At 43.8% G+C, this 11,340-nt stretch overlaps 1 protein-coding gene across 4 annotated transcripts; it reads left to right on the top strand.

Annotated features, from left to right (window-relative positions):
* The first annotated feature begins 1,667 nt into the window (after window positions 1-1,667).
* On the top strand, window positions 1,668-9,657 carry SRSF7 (serine and arginine rich splicing factor 7). Of its 4 annotated transcripts, none has more exons than XM_010337487.3 (8): window positions 1,668-1,930; window positions 3,259-3,439; window positions 3,727-3,903; window positions 4,785-4,859; window positions 5,271-5,372; window positions 7,057-7,110; window positions 7,624-7,659; window positions 9,356-9,657. In XM_010337487.3, the coding sequence occupies exons 1-8, from the start codon at window positions 1,903-1,905 to the stop codon at window positions 9,408-9,410; spliced, it is 708 nt and encodes a 235-aa protein (XP_010335789.1). In that variant the 5' UTR covers window positions 1,668-1,902; the 3' UTR covers window positions 9,411-9,657. The 4 variants fall into 4 exon arrangements, with proteins under 4 accessions (XP_010335789.1, XP_010335790.1, XP_003926841.1 ...); XM_003926791.4 differs by having other exon boundaries at window positions 1,742-1,930; window positions 5,271-5,381; XM_010337488.3 differs by lacking the exon at window positions 7,624-7,659 and having other exon boundaries at window positions 1,734-1,930.
* The last annotated feature ends 1,683 nt before the right edge of the window (window positions 9,658-11,340 follow it).

The raw sequence follows: 11,340 nt of genomic DNA, 5'->3' as shown, positions 1-11,340 counted from the left end.
CAACTAAGCCTCCTTTCCCTGTAATCTACATTCCACACCGATACACACCAAATGAAGTTGCAGAAGATGAAAAAGATAAAAATGCAAATACCTAAAGATGTCTTTTTTTATGTATAACATTTCCAACTTTTGTGTATTCTAAGAATTTATGATGTAATGTCTATGTTTCTAGCAAAAAAGGACTGAAATCTGTATTTGTAGTTGGTGTCTGGAGCAATTCTAATGTAAAGAAGTTTGGCATTTATTTGGTACTATTGAGTGGCCGAGCAGCAAGGCTGCTACTTCCACTGCGTGGAGATATTCAAAGATGATTTAGTGGCCGGGCGCCGTGGCTCACGCTTGTAATTCCAGCACTTTGGGAGGCCGAGGTGGGTGAATCACGAGGTTAGAAGTTAGAGACTAGCCTGGCCAACATGGTGAAACCCCGACTCTACTAAAAATACAAAATTAGCCAGGCGTCGTAGTGCATGCCTGTAATCCCAGCTATTCCGGAGGCTGAGGCAGAATGGCTTGAACTCGGGAGGCGGAGGTTGCAGTGAGGTGCCACTGCACTCCAGCCTGGGCAACGAGAGCAAGACTCTCTCCCTAAAAAAAGGATGATGTGCCGGGCGCGGTGGCTCAAGCCTGTAATCCCAGCACTTTGGGAGGCCGAGGCGGGTGGATCACGAGGTCGAGACAGCGAGAGCATCCTGGTCAACATGGTGAAACCCCGTCTCTACTAAAAATACAAAATAATTAGCTGGGCGTGGTGGCACGTGCCTGTAATCCCAGCTACTCAGGAGGCTGAGGCAGGAGAATTGCCTGAGCCCAGGAGGCGGAGGTTGCGGTGAGCCGAGATCGCGCCATTGCACTCCAGCCTGGGTAACAAGAGAGAAACTCCGTCTCAAAAAAAAAAAAAAAAAAAAAAAAAAGGATGATGTAGGAGTCCCAATAATCCCCAGGAACTGACTATTAGTGGATATGTGTTACTACAATACAAAGCAGAAAACATTAGAAAGGAAGAGCAAATCTATTACTTTGGGTTTCAGATGCAAATAATTTCCAAATTGCCACTGGCCAAAATGCTTCAACCATTCAGGGTTTTGTCACAGTTTCAATATACCCGGGAAGAGGGGGAACCCCACAGCTCTATTCTTTTGTCTTTCAGACCCCAAGAACTCAGACCGTGGTGGTGACAAACTGGTGACCGGTTCGGAGGAAGCTGGAGGGGGGTGTGCAGGGCAGGAGACTGTACCACAAGTCTCCGGGGGCGCCATCCTTCCTAAGGTCTAACGGTGTAAAAACCACCCCTCAGAATGGTGGGGTTCATGGACTTTTCACCATGGCCAAACTTTCGGTTACCTCTGATGCGCCCCAAAGATGACAGAGTAGCAGACTAGGCCAGTTCCCGCAACAGAAAGGCGCAATGGCTGCAACATCAGCGGTTAAATTGTACAGCTTTTCATAGGCCGGTCTAACGCATCTGTACGGAGATTGCTAAGGCGAGGGTCCCTAAACTGGAGAGAAGGAAAAGGCGGCAGGGGGTAGGGAGAAGGAAAGGAAGACAAGGAGGGTGTAGAAAAGGGGGAGGGGAGGGGGTGGGACACCACGGGAAAGGCCTCAGGTTGACTGGCGAGATCGTGGCGTTCCCATGGAAACGTATCCCTCCGCCCGTGACCGGCGTGTTGGTCTCTTCAGTTCCTTCCGCGTCGCTTCTCTGCTGTTTCCGCCCAGCTCCTTTGTGCCGCGCAGAACAACGAGATGACGCATGCGCAAAGCCCAGCCGCCGCATATATAAATGCGAACCCGGGCTCTTCCTCGTAGTGCCGTCGGGACCGTTGGCGGGTGAGGGTCTGCGTTAGCTTTTGCGTCGCTCGAGCCCAGGGCGCTGAGAGCTATAGCCGAGCACGCGGGTCGGTCATCATGTCGCGTTACGGGCGGTACGGAGGAGGTAAGAGACTGGGGTCCTCTGAGGGACGTTGGTGTGGTGTAGTGAGCACTACGAGGCCGTAGAGTTGGCGCGGCGGTTGGGAGACGGTTATTCCGCGTGCGTAATGGCGGCTTCGGCGCACGCCATACGAAGCCGGAGGCAGCGGGGGCGGGGTGGTGAAGGGAGACGGGGCATGGCGGGTGTACATCTCTGCCGAGTTCCGTACTCTTGGGCATTTTTGTGGCCCAATCCAGCCTGAAGCAGGGTTGAGATGACGGTTTTCGCGTTGCCCTTCTCGGAGCCGCCCGCCGGCCCCCTCCCCCCGCCCTCGGCGGCGGCTGCCATTTTGCGCACATTGACGACCGCGGTGGCGCATTTCCTCAGCGCTTTCCCGCCACTTCGGCGGACAGATCTGGCCGCAGCCGTAACTAAGATCGTGGTTGTGTTTGAGACGGAACGAAATTGGCAGCTGTGAGCTGCGTGTTCTCGTCAAAAGGTTAAATTGCGGAATGGGAGAGTGAACGTAACCTTTGCGACTGGCGGCTGTTTTTTTTTTTTTTTTCCCTCTCTCTTAGTTCTTTGGAGCGCGGCTTATGGCTTTGGGGCGGAGAGCTGGAGTCTTGGGCGAGCCTATGCTTGGGGCGGTTGCCGCGGAGGACGAGAGCCTGGGCAGCTCTCCCCGCCCGGCCCTTATCGAGGCCCGACCGCCGCGGGCCCGCGCGCTTCTAGCGCGCTCGGGGCTGCCGGGACTCATGGGTGGGGCGGGGCCGGGCGGGGTCCCGCCCCACGCTTCGGTGTATCCTACCACGCGTCTCTGTTGGGGACGGTCACCCCTTAGTAGAACGTTAAGAACTTTGTTAAAAGTCTAGGTTTTCAAGGATTTGCCGACTTCACCGGTTTCAGGACTAAGTTCATTCTTTTTTTTTTTTTTGAGACAGTTTTGCTCTTGTTACCCAGGCTGGAGTGCAATGGCGCGATCTCGGCTCACTGCAACCACCGCCTCCTGGGTTCAGGCAATTCTCTTGCCTCAGCCTCCTGAGTAGCTGGGATTACAGGCACGCGCCACCATGCCCAGCTAATTTTTTGTATTTTGAGTAGAGACGGGGTTTCACCATGTTGACCAGGATGGTCTCGATCTCTTGACCTCGTGAGCCACCCGCCTCGGGCTCCCAAAGTGCTGGGATTACAGGCGTGAGCCACCGCGCCCGGCCTTAAGTTCATTCTTTAATAGAGGATATTAAATGTGCTTTACCCAATTTTGAGGATGGCCCATTTTAAGGCAAATAATTCATTGAAACTTGGGCCAGATTTTGCATAATGTGCATTCTTCTATTTGCGTTTTTAAACAGAAACCAAGGTGTATGTTGGTAACCTGGGAACTGGTGCTGGCAAAGGAGAGTTAGAAAGGGCTTTCAGTTATTATGGTCCTTTAAGAACTGTATGGATTGCGAGAAATCCTCCAGGATTTGCCTTTGTGGAATTCGAAGATCCTAGAGATGCAGAAGATGCAGTACGAGGACTGGATGGAAAGTAAGTAAGATGTTACGAAATTCATGTGCATTAAAATATATTGTGGGCTACATAATGAACTGAATGCTAAGTTTGGATTCTGAAATCTGGAGGAGACCTTAAATAGCTGATTATAGTGTCACTCGCTAAAGACTCAAGAAGGTTAAAGAAGATAGAGATGGAGTTAGGGCTTAGTAAAGACTGCTAAAGTTTGCGAGGGGGAAACAGTGGTTGGAAAGAGTTCTTTTAAATCCAGAAGTTCTGAATATATTTTTAACTGTAGAATTTCGTTACTTTACTTTCATTAGAGTGATTTGTGGCTCCCGAGTGAGGGTTGAACTGTCAACAGGCATGCCTCGGAGATCACGTTTTGATAGACCACCTGCCCGACGTCCCTTTGATCCAAATGATAGATGCTATGAGTGTGGCGAAAAGGGACATTATGCTTATGATTGTCATCGTTACAGCCGGCGAAGAAGAAGCAGGTATTTATTTTAATAAAGGAATGGTTGGTATTCTAGTTAATCAAGTAATTTTTTTATTAGCAAGGCAGAAACTAGTGTCTTTCTATAAACTTGAATGTTAATTGTACAGGTGTATTTTTACAATTTTTGTTTAATTAAAAAAATGTTACTATATTAATAATCAACCTGGTCAAAACCTTTCAGGTTTCTTCGTTTGAGTCAGTCGCCTTGATTCAGAATGTCACGAGCCTTATGATATCATGCTGAGGCGCCTTGCAAATCCGACAATTAAGATCCTCCTAGACCTTGAGGTGATCAGCATAAGAGGCCAGATCCCCTCGAGTCATCTACACCTAGCTTCACCTTATTCTTTAAAGGGCAGAAAATTTGAGACGGTGATCGCCGTAACAGTAAATTTGGCTTACAATTGGGGGCCCCCCTCCGGTTTAGAAAGAGGAACACCAGATTGACCACATTCCCAACTAGAAAAATCTTCTTGCGTCAATCAAGCCTCACCTGGCTCATTTGGCTGTCAGTTTGATCGTCGTTAGATTGAAGAAAACATCTAGATGCAGCGATCGGCTATAGATACTTCTAGATCGTCTAGATCTGCTAGACCATGGGCCAAAGAGGGTCGACCTGCAAACTTGCAAGGTTTATTTTAAATACACATTATAGTGTTTTATATTATGTAATTCTAAGTTGTAATTCAGCTTTTAACAAATCTTTTTTTAGGTAGTAAAAAAAAAAAAAAAAAAAAAAAAACTAATAGGCCCAGAGTTTATTTCCAAATGAGACACTAAATTTAAATAGTTTTGAGATTTGATTTCAGCAGAGGCACACAAACTCTCAAAAATGAGTTATTGTCTGACATTTTGTTTTTTCTCTAACTTGAAAAATAGGTCACGGTCTAGATCACATTCTCGATCCAGAGGAAGACGATACTCTCGCTCACGCAGCAGGAGCAGGGGACGGAGGTGAGATCTTGTTTAATTCAAGTCTTAATGGATTATTTTTAAATTCACTGATAATTCAACACAGAAAACTCATTTTATTTGGAAACAGTGTCTTGCTCAGTCAACGAGGCTAGAATACAGTGGCGTAACCATGACTCACTGCAGCCTTGCCCTCTTGGGCTTGGCAGTCCTTGGGTTGAGGCAGTCCTCCTGCCTCAACCTCCTGAGTAGGTGGGACTGTAGGGACTGTCACCATACCCAGCTAATTTTATTTTTTGTAGAAGTGGACTTGCACTGTTTCCCAGACTGGTCTCAAGCTCTTGGGCTCAAATGATCCTCCCAAAGTGCTGGGATTACAAGCATGAACACTGCACCATTCCCTAATTGAAGTCTTAACAGGAAAAAAAAAAAAAACTGTTCTTTAATTTTTAGGTCAAGGTCAGCATCTCCTCGACGATCAAGATCTATCTCTCTTCGTAGATCAAGATCAGCATCCCTCAGAAGATCTAGGTCTGGTTCTATAAAAGGATCGAGGTATTTCCAGTATGTAACACTTTCTTCTTGTTTGTGTTTGGATTGTTCACATTTTAACAGCAGTAGAGTGTCTTAAGGACATAATTCATATGGATTACTTCAGGGAATATTGAGATGTAAAAGTTAAACCAAGATTAAAATTTATGTTACGTGCAACGTATACTCTAAATTTTAATCTAGGTGTTTGTTTTTTTGAGACAGTCTCACTCTGTCACAAGGCTGAAGGGCAGTGGCATGATAACTGCAACCTCTGCCTGCCAGGTTTGAGTGATTCTCCTGCCTCAGCTTCTTGAGTAGCTGGGATTACAGGCATGGGCCACCATGCCCAGCGAATTTCTGTGTTTTTAGTCAAAACAGGGTTTTACCATGTTGGCAAGGATGGTCTTGATCTCTTCACCTTGTGATCCGTCTGCCTCGGCCTCCCAAAGTGCTGGGATTACAGGCATTAGCCATTGTGCTGGCCATGTTAATCTAGTTTTACAGTTGAAGAAAAGGGCTACTAGAGATTTTAAGGCTTGTTACAGGCCATGGTGGTAGAGAAGGGTCTAAAGTAACACAATTCTAGTGAAGACTATGGGTGAGCATGTTGCTGTAAATATTTATGGCTTCAGCCGGGCATGGTGGCTCATGCCTGTAATCCCAGCACTTTGGGAGGCTGAGGTGGGCAGATCACGAGGTCAAGAGATCGAGACCATCCTGGCCAACATGGTGAAACCCTGTCTCTACTAAAAATACAAAAAGATTTGCCGGGCATGGTGGCACGTGCCTGTGGTCCCAGCTAGCTACTCGGGAGGCTGAGGCGGAAGAATTGATTGCATCCGGGAGGCAGAGGTTGCAGTGAGCCGAGATTGTACCACTGCACTACAGCCTGGAGACAGAGCAAGACTCGTCTCAAAAAAAAAAATTTTTTTTGGCTTCAGATTATATGATACTAGTTCTGAAAGATGGTAATTGATTTTCTTGACAGAAAGGCCCATTAGAACCAGGAAAAGAGTAGAAGCAAGTAGAAAACATTGCTCATTTTTGGAATGATGGGGTTGATTTGAGACACTGGAAAGTTGATTGGGGTAGTAGTGTGTATGTACAGATGAATGTGGTTTTGTTTATATGGTTTCAGACCTGAAAAAGCTAAGATCCAGAGCTTTACTCTTTGTAGAAGGCCTTAAAAGGCGATAGAAGAAAATTGTAAAATCACTATTGCAGTAGGTAATTAATATTTGCAATGATAGTGGTACAGAATGCTGCTGGGAGTTAATTGCTGTTTAATAGCACAAAACCTTTAAATGCAGGAATTCTGAATCGTGTGGTCTACTAGATAAAAGTATTTAATTTGATTCCAGGACCTCAAAATCTTTAAAAAAATAATGTCAGTCTGTTTTGGTTTGTCAGCAAATTGATGGCTCTCAAACATTTGACGATCCAAGATTAAAGCCTTACTAAGTGGTGGATTTCTTTTCATCTAGCGTTAATCACCTGAATTAGTCTCAGAAACTAACCAATTGAGTGATAGAAGTAATTGAAATGGTGTTTCCTTACATTTGATAACTGTTTTTTGAAAGCGTTAGAATAAGGCAAGTGTTGCATCTTCCTTAGGTTTAGCTACTCTACACCAAACCTAATACAGTGTTTTGTAGTTCAAGGAAATTCCTGTGGACTAATTGGTATAATTGTGTTTTTCACTTAGATCCCCGTCGAGGTCAAGATCAAGATCCAGGTCTATTTCACGACCAAGAAGCAGGTAGGGTAAAAATCTGATTATGCTCTTCTAGTTATATGGCACCAATATCCAAAGAGTTCAAAGTGTTTTTAATTTTGAAATTATAAGTGATAACTCTAAACTTAGGTGTTAGTGGAAACACAGTACCTTATTTATGTATGTCCTACTTACTACTGGTTGACTTTCCCTGAAGAAGGGAATGTAACACTGTAGTGAGAAATAAGTTTGTGACTTTGGGGATTATATTAAAGAGGCCCTTGTTAGAACTCATAGCTGCATGGAGAAGCATCCTGAAAGTAATGTCCTCAGCAGAATGTAAAAGATTAATCTTGATAAAATATAGTAATTCATTTTTTTTGAAAAACAGTTGGAAGATTGGCCTTTGTTAGCAACAACTGGTAGGATGTTCTTCAGTTGAAGTGCAGTGTGACATTTTAAGCTTAGCACATTTGGGGGTTTGTTTTATGGTATTGTGACTACAAGAAAGGGATTGGTTAGTACTCTTTCTTAATAGAATTTCTCATGTTTTGACAGCCGATCAAAGTCCAGATCTCCATCTCCAAAAAGAAGGTAAGCTAAATGTTTTGTTGCCAAATCTTGCTTGTCAAGTGTGGCCTCTGCAGAATTTGTTTGCTTATTGCTTTGCAGTCTTTGAGCTCTTTGGAGAATTGGTGCTATATAGATTAAAATACTATGCTAAGTTTCTGAACTGATTGCTTTTCTTGATTCATAAAATATTAGGGTGATTATTAAGATATGATTGGTCCTGTGAGTACTTGGTAGAAATTTTGATCAGAAACATGCTTTTTCCTCACATGTACAATAGATACAAAGTGAGGAGAGAAGTCTTGCAAATAGCTATCTGACTAGTGCTACTTAATGACCAGAAAACTTCAAATAGTTGTTGTATTTAACTGCAGGTTGACCTGGTAGTTAGTTTTGACAAGGGTACGCTATTCTTTCTTTGCTTTTCCTTTTCTTTTTCTTCTTTTTTTTTGAGGGAGTTTTGCTCTGTCGCCCAGGCCTGGAGTGTGGTGGTGGAATCTTGGCTTACTAGTTCAAGCGATTCTCCTGCGTCAGCCTCCTGAGTAGCTGGGATTATGGGCGCCCAACACCATGCCTGGCTTATTTATGTATTTATTTATTTTATTTTTTTGAGACGGAGTTTCGTTTTTGTTACCCAGGCTGGAGTGCAATGGCGCAATCTCGGCTCACCACAACCTCCGCCTCCTGGGTTCAGGCAATTCTCCTGCCTCAGCCTCCTGAGTAGCTGGGATTACAGGCACGCGCCACCATGCCCAGCTAATTTTTTTTTGTATTTGGAGTAGAGACGGGGTTTCACTATGTTGACCAGGATGGTCTCGCTCTCTTCATCTCGTGAGCCACCTGCCTCGGCTTCCCAAAGTGCTGGGATTACAGGCTTGAGCCACCGCGCCCGGCTGCTTATTTATTTATTTATTATTATTACTATTTTTTTTTTTTTGAGACGGAGTTTTGCTTTTTTTTTTTTTTGAGACGGAGTTTCGCTCTTGTTACCCAGGCTGGAGTGCAATGGCGCGATCTCGGCTCACCGCAACCTCCACCTCCTGGGTTCAGGCAGTTCTCCTGCCTCAGCCTCCTCAGTAGCTGGGATTACAGGCACGCGCCACCATGCCCAGCTAATGTTTTGTATTTTTAGTAGAGACGGGGTTTCACCGTGTTGACCAGGATGGTCTCGATCTCTTGACCTCGCGATCGACCCGCCTCGGCCTCCCAAAGTGCTGGGATTACAGGCTTGAGCCACCGCGCCCGGCTATTACTATTTTTTTGAGACAGTCTCACTCTGTTGCCCAGCCTGGAGTGCCGTGGCACGGTCTCAGCTTCCTGAGCCTCTTCCTCCTGGGTTCAAGTGATTCTCCTGCCTCAGCCTCCCGAGTGGCTGGGATTATAGGCGCCCGCCACACATCCAGCTAATTTTTTTTATTTTTATTAGAGACTGAGTTGCACCATGTTGCCTAGGCTGGTCTCGGTCTCGACCTCAGGTGATCCACCTGCCTCGGCCTCGCAAAGTGTTGGGATTACAGATGTGAGCCACCACACCTGGCCAGGGTAGCCTAATCTTAAGCCAGGGACAAGAGATAAATACGTAAGTCTCATGTCGTTTTTAGGCCTTTGCTATCAGAAATCAGTACCTTAGGCCACCTTTGAATTTATTGAAAGTTAGTGCATGTACATGAGAGTTTCAATCAACACTAATTGGATCCAAACCTAATGTTTTTCTTTTTAGTCGTTCCCCATCAGGAAGTCCTCGCAGAAGTGCAAGTCCTGAAAGAATGGACTGAAGCTCTCAAGTTCACCCTTTAGGGAAAAGTTATTTTGTTTACATTATTATAAGGGATTTGTGATGTCTGTAAAGTGTAACCTAGGAAAGATAATTCTACCATCTAATCAAAACGGATCTGGATTACTACTACTATGTAAATTCACAACAGTAAGATAATATAAATTTTTGTTGAATGTATTAACATCCTATGGTCTGAAAATGTGGGTTTTTATTTGGCACATTTAAATAAAATGTTTCTAACTAGATTTTTGATTTGTGTTCAATATTAACACTTCAATTTGGTAAATTTCAGTCAGACGTCATAATTGTTAACCGTATTCAGACAGACCTACATTCAGAATTGAAAGATGTTGGTTAAGTCTTGAACATCACTGCTTGTTCTATACATAAAACTTGGCCAGGATCTTAAGGGACTTTGAAAATTCCATTTTACCCTTGTAGCTTTGGGTAAGATGACCTTGAGTCCCCTATAATACAGCATTAATACATCATGACAGATCCCTAAGTTCGTTAATCTCTTTGAAGTTGGTGTTAGTAGGTATTGTCAAACTAATGATCAGTGGTCAAGCTAGTGGGACCCCTGATTTGTCTATAAATGAGCATGACAGAAACTAAGCAGAACTGATTAACTGTATGAGAAGTAGGGAGAAACTGTTTTCTGGTTGACCTTTATACTAATTGCAGCTTTCAGGCTACTACTAGGTGGCATAGTGTCAACTTTCCAAGATGTGGGGAGTTCTACTCGATGGCCTTTTGTTTCTTTGCTTTCTACGTTAGTTAACCAACCAGTTTTATACCAAAAAAATGCATGTTTGAGGAATTGTCTGAATTTGGGACAAACACCTTCATGTAAACCAGCTTTGCAAAATTTTCCAGCCCAGATACTCTTCCTCTATTCAAATGGATTGTCTTACTCTGAGCAATGACCTGTTAATCTTCAAGCTAGGTTTTGCAGTTACCAACCACCAACGTTCTTCTATTTTGCCAGGCTGGTGCAAAGTAATTAAAAATGTCAATCGGAAATGTTAATAAGACTAAAGTCGTTTTGTAAATCTCACCTATATTTAGCAACACTCCATGTAGCTTAATTTTTGGTAGCATCTGGTAGACCTTAGAATGTTATAGTCAGTAGGTTCTTTATTCAAATTTTAAATATCCTAAGAATAGTAGGGCAGTAACAGTTAATTATGAGAGTTTTCTGGTCAAGATTTTTACCAGGCATTCTCTAGCCTTGGTACAAGAAAAACCCTGCTGTTGGCACAGATAACTAGCCTTGTCCATTTTATGCTTTTCAGTGATACCATTGCAACTTGGGAATACTGGTCTGCATCAAGTTTATTTGGTAGTTTGAGTGATTGCTAGTATGTTGGAAGTTATTTGGATTGTTTTTTGGAATTTTGACAACTGGGTGAATTATGGTTGGTATAAAGTTATATGTATAATTGGCAGGCTTATTTATCTGTTGCACTTGGTTAGCTTTAATTGTTCTGTATTATATAAAGATAAGTTTACTCAACAATAAATCTGCAGAGATTGAACAAATAATCCTGATACTTAATTTTTGGAAGTGGGAGCTCTCAGCCAAAAGTAGGCAGCTTTAATTCTGTAGCTTTAGGTTGGGCAGCTAGCAACGTCCTAGAAACGAGTAATGAAAGGATAAAAAGGGTATGGAAGAGGGGTAGGGGCAAAAACGGTTTTAAACAAGTAAATTCTACCCTTGTGGGGAAAAGGGCTGTCTGGGCCAATACCTCTTTATCATGTGCAACTTGGCACCCCTGCTATTGCTGGATGCATCTCAATAAGCTTTGGTGCATCCCTCACTTGTTTTCTGATTGGAACTGCCAAATTGCTTGTTACCGATTTGAAAAGTGCCAGTCCAGACTCACTCTTAAAAAATCAGTCACTTTTACTAATTTTTGAATTTTTTT

Source organism: Saimiri boliviensis, chromosome 1 (genome assembly GCF_048565385.1).
Source record: "Saimiri boliviensis isolate mSaiBol1 chromosome 1, mSaiBol1.pri, whole genome shotgun sequence".
NCBI classification, from domain to species: domain Eukaryota; kingdom Metazoa; phylum Chordata; class Mammalia; order Primates; family Cebidae; genus Saimiri; species Saimiri boliviensis.
The sequence above is the reverse complement of the archived record's forward strand: the minus strand, read 5'-3'. Positions and strand labels throughout refer to the sequence as shown.

Coding starts and splice junctions, on each gene's coding strand:
- SRSF7 (XM_003926791.4), top strand. CDS start 1,903: ATGTCGCGTTACGGGCGGTACGGAGGAG. Junction 1,931..3,258: donor TTACGGGCGGTACGGAGGAG/GTAAGAGACTGG, acceptor GTTTTTAAACAG/AAACCAAGGTGTATGTTGGT. Junction 3,904..4,784: donor AGCCGGCGAAGAAGAAGCAG/GTATTTATTTTA, acceptor CTTGAAAAATAG/GTCACGGTCTAGATCACATT.